The sequence below is a fragment of the Lithobates pipiens genome, unplaced genomic scaffold (assembly GCF_037356315.1).
Source record: "Lithobates pipiens isolate NorthernLeopardFrog02 unplaced genomic scaffold, aLitPip1_a1.2 Scaffold_25, whole genome shotgun sequence".
Classification (NCBI taxonomy): Eukaryota; Metazoa; Chordata; class Amphibia; order Anura; family Ranidae; genus Lithobates; species Lithobates pipiens.
In genome coordinates, this window is record NW_027507787.1 from 193,991,083 (window position 1) to 194,012,430 (window position 21,348).

Sequence of the window (21,348 nt, forward strand, 5' to 3'; positions counted from 1 at the left end):
TCCAAAATGGGGTCATTTGGGGGGGTTTTGTACTGCCCTGCCATTTTAGCACCTCAAGAAATGAGATAGGCAGTCATAAACTAAAAGCTGCGTAAATTCCAGAAAACGTACCTTAGTTTGTAGATGTGACAACTTTTGCGCAAAACAATAAATATACAGTTATTGACTTTTTTTTTACCAAAGACATGTGGCTGAATACATTTTGGCCTAAATGTATGACTAAAATTGAGTTTATTGGATTTTTCTAATAACAAAAAGTAGAAAATATCATTTTTTTTCAAAATTTGCTGTCTTTTTACGTTTATATCGCAAACAAAAAAAATCGCAGAGTCAGTCAAATACCTTTAAAAGAAAGCTCTATTTGTGGGAAAAAAAGGACGCAAATTATGTTCGGGTACAACATTGCATGACCGCGCAATTACCAGTTAAAGCAGCGCAGTGCCAAATTGTAAAAAGACCTCTGGTCATTGACCAGCAAAATGGTCCGGTCTGAAAGTGGTTAATGAGCTAAGAATGGTATCACTGTGCTGGATTAATGCAAAACGAATTAATTCATACAAATGGAGCCCCAACCAAGTATTGAGTGCATACTATACTGTACATGGACATACTTTTCAGTAAGTCAACATTTCTGTATTACAAATCCTTTTTTTTTATTGGTTTTATGTAATATTCTAATTTTCTGAGATATTGAATTATGGGTTTTCATTAGTTGTAAGCCACAATCAAATTAAAACAAAAGACATGCTTGAAATATATCACTCTGTGTGTAACGCATCTATCTAAAATGTATGAGTTTCACTTTTTGAATTGAACTACTGAAACAAATTAATTTTTTGATTATATTCCAATTTTTTGAGATGCACCTGTATTGTGCAAAAAAGGAAAACATTTTTAAAACTAACTAATCATCTAGCTAATCAATTTTAGCTAATAATTTAGCTAAAAGATTATAATATAATATTATTAATATATTTCCTTTCCTATATATTGCACATGTGGCTTTTTAATATTTAGGCATCACAACTTTCAGCTTTTTCACTTGGTTTGGGAATGCAAACTCCTAAACACAGCGAGCACCCTTTGTTATTTTTGATCCAACATCCATAATAATGATCCTTCCAAAACGAATGTATTTAGTAAACTTTTGTAACCAATAGTCTAAGCAAGGATGTGGGTGCCATCTAGTGGCTGGGGATGTGTGCTGCTAGCCAGTTGTACTCTTACAGAGAACAGAGAACCCATGCTTTTATATTATAATATACATATATATATATATATATACATATATACACACGCATTATTTTATTGTGTAGTTATATATGCATATAGAGGAGAGGGATTCAATTATGCTGCGAACATACTGAGAAAGAGGTAGAGTTGATATATGCATAGATGGCAGCATCTTAACTTTTGCTGTTTAATTTGTTATCATGTCTATCTGATGTGTCTGAGTGTTCTGGAGACTCCGGTCCCAGTGATATTACATCCAGCGACTTTCTTTTAGGTGATGCGTTACACTTTCTTTCATTTACAGCTAACCGAGGTGTAGCGCATCTCCTAAGGAGCCGCAGGTGAAATGAGATTTCCCACCCAGCACAGCCAGGCACACGGAATCTTCAAAGTCTCCCAGAGTCTGAAAACAGTCCAGCACTTTGTTTTGTTATTTTATTGAGGGGATAAAATTTGGATGGGGAGTAGGGGTTTTATGGGATGCCCACTTGATTTACAACAAACTTCAGGGATAACTTTGGCTATTTACAGTCTATATACACTCCTCAGCTTCCTCCAGCACACTTGCTTGCAAAACTTCACTATCACACTGATAAAAAAAAATGATCTGATACAGCACTCAGTCAGATTGTTAAGCAAAAGCCTGTTATAGGCAGGAACCTGAGGTTCCTTTTAGATGTGTAGCAAAAATCAGTAGCCAGCTTTTATCCCTGTGACTACTGATCCCAGTGTCACCTCTTCAGGCACTGCCAACCCGTTCTGGCTACTTCTCCACAGTCTTTCAGACTGACATTCACTCAACAGCCCATACGGCTGACTCCTCTGGAGAACTCCTGGATTCACTGACCTGCTCCCGCTTGTCCTCTCCTTGATCCAGTGCCTCCAGGAAGGGTTTCCTTTGTATGTTGTAGACTAGGAGGCAAACTTTAAGGGGCACTGACAGCCTCCTCAGCATTCCTTCTCTATCTTCCACCCAACTGCCACTGCTGACCTGACCCATGAGAATTTATGTGGTACCTGCCAATCCCCAGCCCATTTGCTGGGGATTGGCTGGGGCCCTTATCAATACTCCAAGCAGCTCCTCCTAGACTTAACTCTCTACTTCTGGAAGCTTCTCCTGAGTCACTCAGCTCTGACCCAGATTCAACCCAGGCCTGGCTCTCAGTCAGGCCAAATTTTCCTACACTAACAACTGCAAAACCTACACTAACAAACCTAGCACACCAGCAGGTGCTACAGAGGGTAGGGAAGTTTTCATCCATTCGTGATTCTTTGGCCTGCTTACTTCTCAGCCTTGGAAACATTGGATATGTCTGTATAATACCGTAACTGAACTGTAAGTGAAATACTTTTTTATTCCTTTATACTGCTGATCTGTGCTATCTAGTGTGCTCTATTTTTGTCCTGACCCATGGACTGCACTGACAGGGTGGAGTAACTCACAGGTTCAAAGAGAAATAAGCCTGCTCCACGCACATATATAATTACAAGCGTTACATAGAAACCAGGTTTTTAAAAACATTAACATACTGAAATGGTTATGTACACCACCCTTGTCCTTCTGACTTTTATTTATATAATATAAAAGGCTATACAAGGTGTGTCTGAAAGGTTTGGTGAATGGTCCAATTCTTCAATAACAACATGGGCCAGGTGAGCATGCATGGCTAGCCACAGACATGTAGATCAGCACCACCTAGTGTGAAGGACACGTGACCGTCAGGCTAAACCCGCTGCAGGCAGTCAAACGTAGTCTGTGTGAGAGGTAGGGTCAGTGCAATAGAGAAACGAGTGAACATCAAGTTCTGCTACAAGTTGGGGAAAACGGAGACACATGAAATGTTAGTGCAAGTTGTACGGGACAGAAGCCGTGAGCAGAAAATGTGTTTACTAATGGTTAAAATGCTTTTGGGACAGGAAGGAAACTACTGAGGTTGAGCCATGTTTAGGACAGCCATTGACCAACAGAACCCCAGACATGACCGAGCAAGTGCAACAAATACTGGCACGAGATCGGCGTCTGACTCTATGATTGATGGTGGAGGAATTGGACATTAGCAAGGATGTGAAAATTTGGGTAAGAGGAAGATCTGTTTCCGGTTTGTGCTGACAAGCGAACATAAAGCAAAACAGGTAGAAACCTATGGTGATTTCAGGACCATGTGTGACCAGGATGCATCCTTTTTGCAAAGTATCGTCACAGGGGATGAGACCTAGTGCTACAAGTTTGATCCAAAATCCAAGTGGCAATTGATGGAATGACGTTCACCATCTTTCTTGTGATTGAAACAGAGTCACCTCAAAATTCCAAGGTCAATATAATGTTGATCACCTTCTTCGACAACAATGGCTTCATCCAAGAATGTGTGACATCATTTCTGCAATCGATTCCTAAAGAGGCCTTTCCTGACAGTTTCCAGAAGCTTTATGAACATTGCCAAAAGTGTGTTGTAAAGGATGGCCATTATTTTGAAGGCCAATAAAGGTAATTTGTTTTGTATCCTCTGTTTTGTTTATTTTCTGATACCATTCAGTGAACTTTTTCGACACACCTCGTAGTTTGCTTTTAATATGGAAAATTAATATTTGTGATAATATGTGTCACCAGTAGATGACGTGTAAAGGCCTTCCAATCGGTTTGTATTAAAATAATTGTAAACTCTGTTCCACCACTTGTACCTACAGGTAAGCCTATAATAAGGCTTATCTGTAGTTACTATAAATATCTCCTAAATGTGCACGGTAGGAGATTTTCACTATATACGCTGCTGCTGACCTCATCAGCGCATGCACACTGAAGAGACAGCCTGACAGCTCCCGTTCAGAGCACGGAATTCGTGCATATGTAAAACTACATGTGAAAATGATCAGTAGTTCCATAGTTATAATGGTTAGTGCTGTCTCAACGGTGTATGTGGTGTTAGCATTGTACCCAATGAAGTTCAGGGAACCTTTTAAGACCTAGTATTTGGCCAGCACTGGAACTATAAACTTAGAGAGAGAGAGCTAGGAGGAAGATTCAGAGGGAAGAGACAGGAAATGAGATTTACATACAATATTAGCTGGCTGGATTGGTAATACATTTCAATGGGCAGGGGCAGTTTGGGAGCGGTGTATACACCGCTCCCAAACTGCTCCAAAGATGCTGCTTGCAGGACTTTTTCTAACGTCCTGCAAGTGCACCGCTCCAGTGTGAAAGCACTCAAGCTTTCACATTCGAGTGGCGTTGATTCAGTTTTCAGGCGCTATAGCACGAAAATGCCTGAAAACTGCCTCAGTGTGAAAGGGGTCTAACTGCTTGCCAACCACTTCACATAGAAGTATGGCGGGAGAGCAGCTCTCCTGCGCTGTATCACATATCTAGTACGTGATCCAGCACTTCTGAGTACGGCGCTGGGGCACGCGGCGTGGGCTTTGCTATGATTACTCACAGCACAAACCGATCAGCGGGTGCCGGCCAATGATTGACCGCTGGCACCTGCTGATCAGCGAAGAGGATGACAGGACAGAGCTCTGTTAATGTAAACAATACAGAGTTTTGTCCTGTTAGTGGGGATATGCCAGTTTTTGTTTCTCAGCAAAATAGGGAATAAAAACCAGCGCACACCTTGGTAAAAGCACCAAGCACTGTTAGGCACACATTTTACCCCTTGATCTCCCTAGGTGTTAACCCCTTCCCAGCCAGTGTCATTAGTACAGTGGTGTCAATTAGTGTCAGATTGCTTGCCATACTAACACAGTCCCGCTATAAGTCACTGACCGCTGCCATTACTAGTATCCATCAATAAATAATAATTTCAGTATATACATCGTAGTTTGTAGACACTAACTTTCACGCAAAGCAATCAATAAACCATTAAGATTTTGTTTTATCAAAAATATGTAGCAAAATACATTTTGGCCCAAAGTAGATTTTTTTTGGATATGTTTTATAGCAGAAAGCCCAGGGGTGATTAAATATCACCAGAAGATAGCTCTATTTGTGTGAAAAAAATACATAATTTCCATTTAGGTACAGCATGGCAGGACCACACAATTGCAAGTTCAAGTAACGCAGTACCAAAAAGCAAAAAATGGCCTGGTCATGAAGGGGGTGAAATCTTCCGGGTGGCAAGTTATTAAAGAATTCCACCAAGATGAATCATATTCTTGCATCTCATGTCACGCAGAAACTCAGTCATAAATTGTACCCCATGTATGCCTATCCAAAGCGGGTTTGTGCCTTCTTGTTGTTTTTTTCACAGTAGGGAACAAAAATGAAGGACAGTTTAGACTGCACTTACTCTTCTGCCGGCGTATCTGGAATCACTTCTACAATGTAAGCTCCGGACGTCACGTTGGGAAAATCCTTCAGCTGTTCCCTGAGCTCCTTCACTTTGCTGTTATGAGAACAGGGTTACTTGAAGTGACAGACAGTACAGCACATCAAAATAGTGTCAGATCATGCATGGTGGGTAAGAGACTAATATCCTTATTTTATTTTATGTTAAAACTTCTCTGGTATTACCTAGGAACCAGTAAACCTGGAGAAAACTATATAAAAATCTTGACCATCATGCAGTCAAAATCTATGACATAACGCTTGCATTGTAGCATCATTTGTAGTGACTAACAATTTAAATGATATTTGATTAGAGAATGAATAAAGACAAAAAATAAACAAATAAAAGAATCATACAAAATTTCCCCCTAAAAGGTACTGTGTAATTGTTTATCTCACCCAGGACTCAGTGACAGCATCCTTATACCCAAGTATTTTTTCTTCTTAATGCCCTGACCTGCAAAATAGACTCCAGTTAGAAAACACATAATAAAAAAGTGATGTAAAATTATATCTGAACTGTAGAGCGGTCTGTGGTTCAGTCAACTATATTATAGTTTTCTGATCCTGAGAGTAGCCACGCACAAATTCAAAACACAAATTGTATGGTAATTTACCCAAGTGAAAGAGCATGTACAGTGCCTTGCAAAAGTATTCACCCTCTGTAATTTTTCATGTTTTGTTGCCTCACAATCTGGAATTATTATTATTATACAGGATTTATATAGCGCCGAGAGTTTATGTAGCGCTTTACAACATTAATTAACATGGATTGTTTGAGGATTTGCATAATTTAATTTACAAAACATGACCACAACTTTGATTTTTTTTTTTATGTGAAGCAAGTAGGACAAAATAACAGAAAAAGTTAATGTGCAAAACTATTCACCACCCTAAAGTCAATACTTTGTAGAGCCACCTTTTGCAGCTATCACAGCTCCATGTTGCTTTGGATAAGTCTCTATGAGCTTGCCACATCTTACCACTGGGATCTTTGCCCATTTCTCCTTGCAAAACTGCTCCAGCTCCTTCAAGTTGGATGGTTTGCACTTGTAAACAGCAATATTTAAGTCTGACCACAGATTTTCTATTGGATTGAGGTCTGGGCTTTGACTAGGCCATTCCAACACATTTACATGTTTCTCCTTAAACCACTCAAGTGTTGGTTTAGCAGTGTGTTTGGGGTCATTGTCCTGCTGGAAGGTGAACCTCCGTCCTAGCCTCAAATCACACACAGAGTGGTACATGTTTTGGTCAAGAACATCCCTGTATTTAGCACCATCCATCTTTCCCTCAACTCTGACCAGTTTCCCAGTCCCGACAGCATGATGCTGCCACCATCATGTTTCACTGTGGGGATGGTGTTCTTTGGGTGATGTGATGTGTTGGGTTTACGTCAGAGATAGCATTTTCTTTGATGGCCAAAAAGTTCAATTTAAGACTCGTCAGACCAGAGCGCCTTCCTCCATACATTTTGGGAGTCTCCCACATGCCTTTTCGTAAACTCAAAACGTGCCATTTTGTTTTTTCCTGGAAGTAATGTCTTTCTTCTAGCCACTCTGCCATAAAGCCCAACTCTATGGAGCGCACGGCTTATTGTCATCCTATGTACAGATACTCCAGTCTCTGCTGTGGAACTCTGCAGCTCCTCCAGGGTTACCTTAGGTCTCTGTGCTGCCTCTCTGATTAATGCCCTCCTTGCCCAGTCTGTGAATTTTGGTGTGCGACTGTCTCTTGGCAGGTTTGCTGTTGTGCCATGTTCTTTCCATTTGGTTATGATAGATTTGATGGTGCTCCTAGGGATCATCAATGATTTGAATATTTTTTAATAACCTAACCTTGACTTGTACTTCTCAACAACATTGTCCCTTACTTGTTTGGAGAGTTCCTTGGTCTTCATGGCAGTGTTTGGTTAGTGGTGCCTCTTGCTTAGGTGTTGCAGCCTCTGGGCCTTTCAAAAAGGTGTACAACTAAAGGCTGTAATGTAACAAAATAGGTAAAAAGCCAAGGGGGGTGAATACTTTTGCAAGGCACTGTACATCCTGTGGGAATGTTATTATGCTATTTCCTGCACTGGTCAAGTGTTTCTCATTGATTTCAAATAGAAAAGGCTAAATGTTGCCACTAGATGCCTCTAATGCCGCGTACACACGATCAGAATTTCAGCCAGCAAAAGACCGATGAGAGCTTTTCATCAGAAAATGCGACCGTGTATGCTCCATCGGAATTTAGCTGGCCGAATTCCGGCCAGCAAAAATTTGGTAGCATGTTCTCAATTTTCCCAATGGAAAATTTTTCCAATCGGAAACTCCGATTGTGTGTGTATGCAATTATGATGCACAAAACTCACGCATGCTCAGATTCAACTACGAGATGGAAGCTATTGGCTACTAGGTATTGAATGTCCTTTTTCTAGTCCCGTCGTACGTGTTGTACGGTCCGTGACCGCGTGACGGAATTCCGATGGGAAAAGACCTTTAATTTGGGGTCTCAACATCTGGTAAGGTGTTTTTTTTTATTTCATGAAAGTGGTCCCAGATGAATAAGATTTGCACGTTGCTGATTATATATGGACTTTAGAGGGTATATTGTTCTGAAAATGTGTGTGCTGTGCCCTTTGCTGTACCAGTGCTTCCATTTATGGCTAGATTATTAAAAGGATTGACACAGCAGCCAGACAAGGGTCATTAATGTACAGTAGTTGCTTATTACTGGATTGGTCAGGGCAATAGGACTTAAACACATGGTGATGACTACGTACTAGGTTGTATTGTGCACATTCATACTGTGCATATTTACCGATTATGTGTGCAGTGAGAACAGTCAACTATAAAGTGATTTTAAACCTTCCATTTTTAAAGCACTTTCAGCAGCTAATATAATAACTTACTGAGTATATATAGCATCGTTATCTTTTAGTCCTTGCCTCTGTTCTGGTTTAAGCTGGTGCTATGACTGATACCCCGGGTTTCTTGTTTCAGGGTAGCAGCCTAAAGAGCCATCCTTGCAAGCAGATACTAGAACAGGGGTCGGCAACAAACGGCCAGCGGGCCGTACCTGGCCCGCCACCGCTAAATGTCTGGGCCGCAATTAATTCACGGCACCCGGCCTGCTGACATTTTCACCGTTGTCCTCTTCAATGGACAGCAGCGTGCGGCCAATATCACAGGGCTGGTTGGGGGCGAGAACTGCTGGAGTTAACTTTTTACCGGTGATTGATTGCTGGGCGATCCTCGCAACCAATTACCAGCTTGTTAATGTGAAACGTTAACTTCAGCAGTTTCCACCACCATCCAGCCTGTGATGCAGCTCTCTGCTGTGCTGTACACCTGTGTAAGGTAGGAGAGTTCTACCTTCACAGTGTGCTTGTGTTTGTGTGTGGGGTGGGGTGGGGTGCAGGGGGGCAGAGAACAATATGTGGACAAAGAATTGTTGGTGGAGCAGGGGACGATGGATTGTTGGTGGAGCAGGGGACAGTAGATTGTTGGTTAAGCAGTGTACAGAGGATTGTTGGTGATGCAGGGGACAGAGAATTGTTGGTGTCGCAGGGTACAGTTGAATGTTGGTGGAGCAGGGTACGGGGGAAGAGGACACTGCTTTGGGGGCATAAGAAACTGCTATGGGGGAACACTATGGAAGTGATGTGAAGGGGGGCAGAGGACACTGCTATGGAGGTACAGAAGACACTGCAAAAGGGGGGGCCCTATTGGGGACCACATCACCCCTAGGGACAGGGACCCCATCTCCCCTGGGGATGGGAACCCCATTTTCCCTAGGGACAGGAACCCCATCTCCAGATCATGCTGGCTGGTGGGGCTGGCGTCAGCCCCCCTTGGGTTCCAGGATGGGGGTGGAGGCAGTAAAATCCGAATGCCCAGCCACATGCTCCCTCAGGGTGAACTGTCTTTGTATTAGTGAAGCACGTTAAAGTGAGATAAACCTGTACTGTTATTATTACTATGTTAGGATTATCTTCATTTATCAGCAAGTGAATGCGGCCCTACATGCATTCAGATACATTGAATTCGGCCCTTAAGTGGAAAAAGGTTGCTGACCCCTGTACTAGAGCTACACTATATTGTCAAAAGTATTAAAGTATTGGGCCACTTGCCACACACACACACACACACACACACACACACACACACACACACACACACACACACACACACGGGTTCAATATTGAGTTGGCTCACCCTTTGCAGCTATAACAGCTTTAACTCTTCTGGGAAGGCTGCCCACAAGGTTTAGGAGTGTGTCTATGGGCATGTTTGACCATTCTTCCAGAAGCACATTTGAGAGGTTAGACACTGATATTGGACGAGAAGGCCTGGCTTACAGTCTCCGCTGTATTTCATCCCAAAGGTGCTCTATTGGCTTGAGGTCAGGAATCTGTGCAGGTCAGTCAAGTTCCTACCACCCCAAACTTGCTCACCTAGGTCTATGGACCTTGCTTTGTGCACTGGTCCAAATGATTTGGTGGAGGGGGAATTATAGTGTGGGGTTGTTTTTCCAGGGGTTGGGCTTGGCCCCTTAGTTCCAGTGAAGGGAACTCCTTGTCAGCATACCAAGACATTTTGGACAATTTTATGCTCCCAAATCTGTGGGAACAGTTTTGGGATGGCCCCTTCCTGTTCCAACATGACTGCACACCAGTGCACAAAGCAAAGTCCATAATGACATGGATGAGTGAGTTTGTGGTGGAGGAACTTGACTGGCCTGCACAGTCCTGACCTAAACCTAACAGAACACCTTTGGGATGAATTAGAGCAGAGACTGCGCTTCTGGAAGAATGGTCAAACATTCCCATAGACACACTCCTAAGCCTTGTGGACAGCCTTCCCAGAAGCTGTTAAAGCTGCAAAGGGTGGGCCAACTCAATATTGAACCCTACAGACTAAAACTGGGATGCCATTAACATTCATGTTCGTGTAAAGGCAGGTGTCTTAATACTTTTGGTAATATAATGTATGTCTCCTTATACAGTGCACCAATAGAACCATGCAGCCACATAGCCTAGTATTAAAAAAAAAAAAAAAGTGGCCTCTAAAAGTCGCACTCCATGGAATCCAGGCTAAGGTTGTCGCTCCATTCACCACTCCAGAAAACCTAGATGTGCGACTTTTAGGGGCCACTCCATTGTTCTTTGAAGCCTTATAGGAACCAGGATGGGTTCCATCACCTGTCAGCACTCTAGCGGAAGCATTGATTATATACCCCTTTACCACCGAGCCTGAGCGGCACACGCACACTTCCTAAGTCACATAGCCTAGTATGCCAAGGCACTGCTCTTCCTTCCTCCTCCTCCTCATTCCCTTCTTTAAAGCGGAACTTCCGCTCATCGGATTCCTCCCCCCCTTCTGGTGCCACAATTGGCACCTTTCAGGGGGAAGGGGGTGCCAATTGTATCTGCACCCAGATACAGGGAATCGGGGAATAGCTAGCCACAGCTGATTTTTTTTTAAAGGTAGAGCTCCGCTTTAAGCTAATAGAAAAACTCCAGACTGCACTGTCCACTGTTAACTCTTTCTTGTAAAAACTGGAAATTCAGGGAAGAGCAACACTGACAGAGCAGAAGTCAGCAGCACTGAAAGTTGTCAACTGCAAGTTCTTGGGTAAGAATTTTAACAAATATTTTAACAAAGATTTTACTGGGGGATGTTTGTTTCTGCTGAATATGTTAAGATAAAAAAAAAAAAAACTTGAGGAACTAAATACTACTCTGATGGCTGCATGTGGGGTTCATCATTTAAACTAGACAGGTAAGCACTAAATCCACCTATTCATTTGCTTGTTGATTTAGTGTCTAAACATCAGTTGGTATAATTTGTGGACAAAGTGCTGATCCGACACTGTTGTCAGACCAGCATGGTTGCACCAAAAGGATAGGTTATGTGTGTGGCCCTGTTATGATATGCACTGTGTTAATAACACCCCTTTAAAAAGCCTGCCCTTTGGTTTATTTACATTTAAGCCACAAACCAGTAAGTGGGCAGGCTGGCATGCTCTGTCTATTCTGGGATGATAAAAAGGCAACTTATTCACACATAAGCACACATAGGGAAAGATAGCAGCTTCACATTTACCTGTGGATTGCCTGCTGTGTGACTCGGCGAGAAATTTGCGTATTTTATCAGATGGGATAGCAAATGAGATGCCAGCAGTGACTTTCAGAGTGTTTATTCCGATCACTTCTCCGTCCTGTGGTGAAAAGAGGAAAATGGCAGTTAATGAAGTGTGGTTGGCAAGCAGCGAGGAAAGGACACACTATCCCGACTGATGGAAACAACATTTCTAGATGATAGCTTACAAATGTTCAACTTCCAGAGAGCACTCCCTAATAGTGATTGCAATAGATAACCTTGTAAAAAAAAAAAACATTCCGTTTGAAAAATAAATGAAAAGAAAAACATCTGTGTATAAATATAAAAAAGAAACATTTATAACTATCTTTTCATTCCCTTTTTATAAGTGATTACATTCCTGCTGTTCCCTCTGTGCTCAGCTGCATAAGAGCTAGGGGGAGGAGAAGCAACAGTACAGTGAATGGCTGTGCAGGGAAGGGGGGTATCAGGCCAAGTCTGATCATTTCAGGAGAGCAGGCTGAGTTCTCAGCATAGCTAGAGAACTGACCACGGTGTGCTCTCCTGCTTAGTGTGGTCATTTATTAAAAAGGAAAGCAAAGGGACTGGTGGGAACAGGGATTTTTCATAAAGAAAACAATACAAAGAGAACAGGATATTTTTTCATACAAGTACATTGTACAGTAGGCACATATCAGGAATATGAAGTTGGGTTTACATACTCTTCCCTATCTGCCCTTTGATGTCTGCTTTATTGTGAGCCTTTTAGCTGTTTCAGCTGTAAGTATGGAGGCTTAACTCCAAAAATGTCAATTCTTTGCTTTAGGGTAGGGTGACCAGACATCCCCGGTTTCTGGGGACAGAGCCTGGATTGAGGACACTGTCCCTGGATTTGTCCCCGGACTGTATTTGAACAGGGGCTGGGGCAATTTCAAAGACAGTCAGTGCAGAATAAAGAAAAAAATTCTGAATTACACACCCCCCGTTGCTCCTACTAGCTTGGGGGGGGGGGGGTGTATTTCTTTCCATTATCTGTGCCCCTTTCTGATGATCGTGTGCTGGTCAGAGCGGAGGGAATATTTCTTCAGTTTCAGGTGCATACCCATCCAGTCTCACGTGTTCTTCTGCCTTCCGACCAGCCACCTGCCTGCTTATCTCCTTGCCCTCTCTGGCGGAGTGATCTTCCTCCGCTCCCCACCCAGTAGTACCCGGGCTTGAAGAGTAAGACTTGACAGGCTGTAAAGGGTGGGCGGCGATGGGTAGATTGCCGCCATTACTAGTATAAAAAAAAATATGTCCCCGGATTTCATTTTAAAAATCTGGTCACCTTACTTTAGGGCTCATTTACTCTTGTTTCAAAACATGGCTTCGGACACGCTTTGTTAAAGCTCTCTAAACGCCAGTCAATGCACCTGTCACTAAGGTCCCTTTCACACTGAGGCAGTTTTCAGGCACTACAGCGCTAAAAATAGCGCCTTTGTAGCGCCTGCAAAAACTGGCCCCTTTCACTCCAATGTGAAAGCCGGGGGGCTTTCACACTGGAGCGGTGCGCTAGCAGGACGGTGAAAAAAGTCCTGCTAGCCGCATCTTTGGAGTGGTCCTAAACCGCTCCTACCCATTGAAATAAATGGGGCAGCACGGCTATACCGCCGGCACAGCGATTTACAGCGCTTTGCGGGCGGTTTTAACCCTTTTTTGGCCACTAGCGGGGGTTAAAACCGCCCCGCTAGCGGACGCATACCGCTGTTAAAATGACGGTAAAGCACCGCTAAAAATAGCGTCGCTTTACCACCGACGCCCGCACTGCCCCAGTGTGAAAGGGGCCTAAATAAAATGGCTAGCTTACAATTCTGTTTACACCTTGCATTTGCTTTGCTTTCAAAATTATACCCGATGTCACTTTAGTTTTGCTTCAAAGCATCTTAAAAGCCTCCATAGAGGTTTATGGCAAAGCTCGCTTGAAGCACCTGCAGCTTTTGAGGGAATTAATTCAGCTTTAGCCTCACTTTGTTTTGGAGAAAATGAATGTATGAGATATTAACACACACAGGGCATCTGCAAAGCTTCATTAGGGCTAGTTTACACTTGCTTCAAAACAAAGCTTCGGACAGGCTTTTTTAAAGCTCTCCAAAGCCAGTCAAAGCTCCTGTCACTAAATAAAATGGTTATCTTTCAGTCCTGTTCACACTTTGCTTTTGCTTCACTTCAAAAATTATACCCCATGTAAATTTAGTGGTGCTTCAAAACGTCTTTAAAACTTCCATAGAATGACAAAGCCTGTTGAAGCACCTCCGAAGCATCATGGAAGCACTACCGAAAGCATCACAGAAACATCAAAAATGCATTGAAAAAGCATGTTGAAGAGGTATGTGCTTAAAGGTGTGTTGAAGCCGAAGCAAGGGTAAATGAGCCCGAAAAATAGGACTTGGAACACATTTTGTTAAAGCTTTCTGAACACCAGTCAAAGCCCCGTCACTAAATAAAATGGTTAGCTTACAGTCCTATTTACACCTTGCTTTTGCTTCAGCTACGCTTCAAAAATGATACCCCATGTCTATTTATTGGTGCTTCAAAGGGTCTTCAAAGCCTCCATAGAAGTCTATGATAAAGCTTGTTTGAAGCACCACCGAAACATCATCGAAGCGCCAACCAAGCACCACTGAAGCATCATCGAAGCAACACCAAAGCATCAAAAAAAACATAAATAAAAGGGAAGGAATGGGATACTCCCATATGCTGTAACAAGAGGATACTATACTCTAGACTCCTACTCCAGGATTCTGTCAAGGACAGGGGAACCAGACAGTATTCTGAGACCATATTCGAGCTGTCTCAGTCGACAGCTACCTCTGGTACTTTCATCCCAAAAGCATACAGTCACAAGTCCCTAGGACAGATGCACACCTTCCAGCTTCCTCTGGACACAGTCCAATGAGGGAGACAATCCTTCTCCAGACTCAATTCCTTATGCTGAAGTCCCACAGTCTGCTCCTCAGACAAATACTCAAGGTCTTAGCTCTCCATCCAGACCATTTATTACCTTGCTAGTTACCTTCTGGACACTCACCTCCAGGAATTGTCAGATGCATAGTAAATATTCCGGCTGGTCATTTGCCTCTCCCAGACAAATTTTCCGGAAAATTCTTCCAGAAGCAGGGGGGAGCAGGAACCAAAAACTAAATTTGCCTAGCATCCTACGCTAGAAGGGTGCCACATCATGAAAATCAAATGAGGCACAGTCAAAAGAAAGACAGAAAAGAAAGCATAAATTAAGGGAAGAAGAATGCAGATATAAGACATAAGATGTGACCACAGGGTCCATAAAGGGAATTCTGAAACAGATAGGAACACTCCTAAGAAAAACAGCTTTATAGCAGGAATAAAGGTAGAAGCACATAGAAGGAAAATACAGATGGAGGTTGTGGGGAAACACAAGGCTTGCAATGTTTGTTTAAGTTTGTCATCCCATCAGAGGTAATCATTTTACTCCATTAATCTTTTTTTTTCTGCCTCCCACTAAAAAAGTTCAACACTTCCAACGTATTAAGATTTCCTGTCCGGATTTACTTTTAAAATTATCGCCATGTCAGTGGGCTGGAAACTTTAAATTTTCCCCAGTGACTAAACATCAACGTTTAGATCTATTGAGCTTTTACATGTGTTTCAAGGGTTAGTCAGTCAGTTGCACCACCACCCTCTAAAAGTTTTGCCAACCACAGGTCTGAGTCATAGTAATGTAATGTCAGTACAGCTAACCTCCTGCCAGGCTCTATCAGTCAACGTGTTCTGACAGCACATCATGACTCTACACATAGAACCAGTACCTGCAGGCAAGAAAGGACATGAGCTCTTACCAGGTTTACAAGAGGTCCTCCTGAGTTTCCATACTGAAAGAAACAAACAAAAGTTAGTGCTGTCCCAGTTACCTACTTTTCTTTTACAGCATTCAGAATCAGACAGATAGATATGTTTTTCAGATGCTAACTTAAAAGTGCTTTATATAGAGGAGCACGACTGTCAACACTTAGACTAATTCTGCCTTATCACCAGCCATCTGATATTATGATAGCTTAACACCATATTTTAAACCGCCCAGAATTTTTGTTTTACAAAGTTGCCATTATTAGACTTTAGAAAACATTGGGTTCCAAATAGAGCACTGCAGCCAAGTAGCCTCAGTGGTTTTAGGCACTCGCCAGTATGAGTTTTTTACAAGTTTGATCTTCTGCTAATCAATATATGCATTGGATTGTAATATTATGCTTCCTTTTCTGTTTTTAAGGTCAGCAGTCTTATTTCAAATGCATTATACAGTCTACAGGCGAGCTGCCTTCAGAGAAAGAAGGATGCATGTTACGTGCTATCTAGTTTTGTGACTCCTCTTTACAGCCACTACACCATCTTCAGGTTTGCACTGATGTCCAGACTGGGTAGCACCAAAACTATAAACCTAAATTGTCAGACTGTTCTTTGGTGCTGTCACCTCTTGAACTGCTTTTGGAGTTGGTAAGGTCACAGAAGTTGAAAAGCTTTTTGAGTTGGTAAGGTTACAGAAGTAATGGCATTGGTGCTGGTGGCAATGCCTGTTAGGGACACAAGCTGTACTAAATGGGGAAATAAATAATGAGATGTAGCAGAAATAAAATGGGCTGAGACTGAACATATAATTGTCATGTGAGTTCCAGATGTAGAGAGGTTGGCCAGAGGGCACCACAGCTAGTGGGTATGCAAAAGTGTAAGAAAGCAAAAACAAACCGTTTGTGTAGGATCCTCTTACTATGTACTACTATCTATATAAGAATATATAGAATTGGTTCACCTTGAGCTAGGAGGGAAAATGTGAAGAGCCACGCATTTGTCAGGTTACAATAAAAGCACTAACATGTATTACAAAAAAAGGAATAAAATAATTTTCAGAATCATATTTAGCATGTTATGGCAAATGCTAAGGAGGTGCAATAACTATGAGGTACTCACATTTATGATGGCATCAGTTTGGATGTATTCCATATCAGAGTTCCTCAGGCCCAGTTCTTTCCCGCCACGTTGTGCTGTGCTCACAATACCTGTTGTGACTGTATTCTGCAAGGAGAATGGACTTCCAATGGCCACGACAAACTCACCAGGGCGGAGATCTTCTGATCGACCCAATAGCAGCACAGGCAGCTTCCCCTGTAGAAAATGCAACACAAAGATGATGATTATGGCACACTTGTGGGACATCATTTCTCAAAGCTTGACCATTCTAGAAGTCATGAATGTTTTGGTTTCTAAAGGGATTTAAAAAATACTCAGGATAGGAAAACTGTTGAACTATCAATGGGAATTCTATTTGGCAAAAGAGATAAATGACTGAAAATGGAATACATCGAGAAGCCTGGGAGAAAATGCAGACACAAGTGAGGAGCCTCATGGGCAGCAAACTGTTGGCGCATAGGTGAGTTTTTTGTGTTTGGTTCTGGTTTAACTGTTGATGGAAATAAAATGTCTATCATGGACAGTAGTGTTGTTTCAAATGCATCATTATGACTACAATCACCTCAAGGAATTTATGGGCCATTCCATCATAAAATTTCACATTATCCAAGACCAGCAACAAAAAAAACCCACATGCAGGTCATATAAATGCAATGCATGCCTGTATGCAATGGAGTACCAAAATATGTGACACAAGGCTTAACTTGAGCTAACACTTGCCCCCAAAGATATTGAAAAAAATAATCATAATGCACCACCAAAAGAAAACAACACAAACAGATACCACAGTACAAACACATAGCTATTAGAATGGACTTTTAGAATATTTTCAATTTATCTATTTAGTATGTTTTTAAAGTTCATGTTCAAGCTTTTAGCCCTCCTTCACCTGTGAGCAGAATCTGTGAACGTAATTTAGGGGAAAGAGTTTCATATACTGTACTTCATTGAGATTATAAAATGAAGACCATGGATATATCCTGAGATGTCTAGGAGACCCTTATTATAACAGCCCAATCATACTAAATACGTATTTATGTCTTGTTTAAAGGGGTGGTTTAGAACCCCCCCCCCCCCAAAAAAAAAAAACCTGAAGTCATTGTATTATAGTAAGCAGTTGCTCTAGAACAGGGGTAGGCAACCTGGGGCCCTCCAGCTGTTGCGGAACTACAACTCCCATCATGCCTCTGGGAGTAATTGTAACTGCCAGCCGTGCAATGCTTCATGGAAAATGTCGTTCCACAACAGCCGGAGGGCCTCAGGTTGCCTACCCCTGCTCTAGAACATGTGTGGCAACCACAACTACTCATGAATATAGTAACATACAATTGGCCTTGATCCAATGCTGTTAATTGTCAATGTGATCATTGTTGTAACATTGGCATGGATGGATTCGGTCCTATATGTAGATGTAAAGAAGAGCAATGGTACTGCTTAAGAGAGATGTCTGAATTTGAATCTACATAGTATAAAGAAGCCAAGCCCCTTTTGGAAGATGAAGAACAGATACGTATGGATTAGGGGGACAGATAACATGGTTATGTTATAGATGGCACTTACCATGTGGTAATAATGTTTACCTGCATTGCGTACGTGCGCAGTCCTTATTTACAGACACAGCCTAATGAAGAAGTACTTAATTATCTGTAATGTACTGACGTCAATTGTTTAAATATTAATCAGGTATTGTGAACATGCAACATAGCCTAAGGCTGGATATACGTTGCTCCATGTGCATCGTGTAAACATGGTAATACACACATGTAAATGGGCCCATATGGTTTAATTTTGTCCTCCTATGGAATCACCTGACAAGTGAGGAATACCTCAACATCTGAGACCACTATACACACAGAATGAATAGATTAGCTGACCACTGAGGACGTTTGTGCTGAACATTTAGGACACCAAAAAGCCAGGGGAAGTCTGAACTGTAAATACATATTCCTTGAAGGAGTTTCCCCAGGGAGGTAGGAAATTTTTATGCCCACAAAACATGTCAAGAGTGTCTACTATAGCACCATCAGTGTGTGAATTCATGTTACACATGCATTGCTGTTTGTTTCCATTTAAATAATATTGTCCCTTCCTCCCTCTGTAGCTAGGGGAGGCTCTGTGCAGTTAGTCCCAACTTTCATCTCCATGCTTTAGCCTCCATTCATAACATGTACTGTACTCTACTGGAGCTAGACGAACTATCTGATGTCCATCTGTTATGATCTGCACAAGTTTTGGATTAGAGCTCTCTATGATCTGCAAGATGTCATTTGAATTGAGTTACTGTTTGCCAAGCTACTGAGATGTAACTGTAAGTTAAGCTATTCCACTACAACTGAATCTGTTATAGAGATCAAACTTTCAGTGCTTAAATTGTGGAAGCAGAACATCACCTTTTCTAGAAAATAGCCTTTTGCATTCAAGGGCCCCCAGTAGACATTAAAAATCTGTGCAGCTTTGTCAAATGATTGTTAAAGTGATATTAAAATCTTGTTTTTTTTGTTTTGATTTGTAAATAACAAACATGCTATACTTACCTGCTCTGTGCAGTGGTTTTGCACAGAGCAGCCCAGATCTTCCTCTTCTCGAGTCCCTCATAGGTGCTCTTGGCCACTCCCTCCTGCCGAGTGACCCCACAGCAAGCAGCCAGCTATGGAGGCACCCAATACCAAGCCGCTGCTCTGTGTGTCCATTTATACACTCAGCGTACAAAAAGTCTCATACGACAGAATATAACTTCAGAAGTGTATGTAATGTGTTAAATTGTTTTGTAATGTATCCTTTTGTATCTGAGCATGCATAGTCTTGCTCTTATGATTTTTTTCCGGACGAAAACTATAGTAATTAAATGAAAATCTGATGTTGTGTTCATTTACTAATAAAAATAGCATAGCATGCACCTTCAGGTTTTGTTGTCCGAAAAGTCGGAATCGACTGTCGAAAGCACTATACTAACAGTCAAATAATCGGCCGATCATTCGCCGTACTAAATTTTACTTCTGATTTTTTTTTTTATGGTGTGTATAGGCCTTTAGCCTTTAAAGTCCCCAAGAAATTGTATTATTTGTACCCATGTCTTTCATACTAAACTGCAGTTCATAGATGTGAACCAGCCACACAGAAAGGCTGGGATTTCTACTTAGCATGCCTTTTTCATGCAGCAACATGGACAAGTGTGAATAGGCTCTAGTGATCAAAGAAAGAATAATTAGAAAAGGGTGTTGTTATTCCACACATCACTGTTGCCAGGCAATACAAATCTCCTTAAAAAAGGACACATATTGTTCCCATAACTCTGCTTGCCACATCATTTTTGCTTTAGTCTTATAAGCAAAAGTGCATAGCACAAGGCCAAGGCTCAGGACACACAGTCAATCTTCATTCTCCAAGAACTGCCATTGCTCTCAGCCAAAAAACAGCTGCCTATGAGTCATGCAAGCAAATCAAACATCGAAATACTAGAAACAGCAAACAGATCATCTCATCAGAAGGGCTGACACCTGGATGGGAGTAGAGATCTGTCATTTTATACCTCAAGAAGTGGTGAACTTTGTAGTTTTAGCCCTGATTTATTGCAGTACCAGACAAGTCAATAACATTATCATGGGAGGTTCCCCGATGGTGGCTCGCTTTGATTTTGGCATTTATTGGGAAGAGCGTCAGCCAGATATTGTGTCCTGGTCTAGTCACGTCTCCAGTTTGAATTGTTTTTATTTACAAGCAAAAGCTTGAGATCCGCATCCGCTGAATGATATTAACTAAGACTGATGAGTCAAAGTGAATCATTCACAGCTGTGTCCCCACATGTTGAAATAAATCTACTTATTTATAAACCTTAACAGAGTAATTTACAAATGTGGAATAAACCATGCATGCATTAGAAATATAAACTGTATAATCATGGAAATCTAAGGAAATGCACGCAATTATTATGTGTTTCCATAGGTCTGTCCTTTACTAGACATTAAACGAGAAGTAGCCAAAGCTATTGTGGCCATACTTCTCTGGTGGGTCACAGGGGTGACCTTACTTTGGCTCTCCTGTGACCCAGAGTCAGCTAACAAGAAAAAGACAACTTCTCCTGCGTTCTGGTGTCCTGGTCTACAAAGTGTGATACCGACAGTTTAAGATGGTAGTGTCAAAAGGGTCTTGCAGCCCTCCTTAGAATATTGGGTATTCAAATACTGGAAAAACAAAACAAAAAAGGAAGGTGCACTGACCTAGTGCATTACCATAAATAGAGCTTTATTCAGAACAGAACAAATAGCAAAATGGCTACTCACAAATGAGTATTGATAAAAGGCATGATCAATGCAATTGGATCCATCGCACCAAACATCGACACATCCAGATCTGATGTCAGGTAAATTGATTGATGAATACCCCAACTTAACGGCTGACGCATTTCAGGGGAGAACCCCTTTCTTCAGAGCCAAAACAAGCAATGGTTCCTCGCTGGAGGCTAGCGTTCTATATATGTGGAAGTCAGGTCAGTCAGCTAACAGCAGACTGTTGCCTGCTATCAGCTGATGTAGCAGAGCCACTACAGGCACTGGAAGGATCAATATTGTTGGGATCCACCAGGTTGCTTAACTGGCAGCTGGTTTTGTCTCAGCAACCATAGTTACATAGTCAGTAAGGTTGAATAAAGACACCAGTCCAACCTGAGTGAGTGTCTACAATTGTGCCTATCCCTGTACATTGCACCCTCACATCAGTCCCTACCCTCAAGGAGCC

The 21,348-nt window shown here is 41.9% G+C and overlaps 1 protein-coding gene across 1 annotated transcript in view; it reads right to left on the reverse strand.

Moving 5' to 3' along the window:
- Positions 1–21,348, reverse strand: part of HTRA1 (HtrA serine peptidase 1) — a 54,993-nt gene that overhangs the window by 11,842 nt on the left and 21,803 nt on the right. Inside the window, exons 5-9 of the mRNA XM_077455353.1 lie at positions 16,615–16,809; positions 15,492–15,524; positions 11,641–11,755; positions 5,954–6,011; positions 5,517–5,612 (exon numbers count right to left, since the gene is read on the reverse strand). Of these exons, the coding sequence (XP_077311479.1) occupies positions 5,517–5,612; positions 5,954–6,011; positions 11,641–11,755; positions 15,492–15,524; positions 16,615–16,809 (497 nt within the window). The remainder of the gene's footprint in view (positions 1–5,516; positions 5,613–5,953; positions 6,012–11,640; positions 11,756–15,491; positions 15,525–16,614; positions 16,810–21,348) is intronic.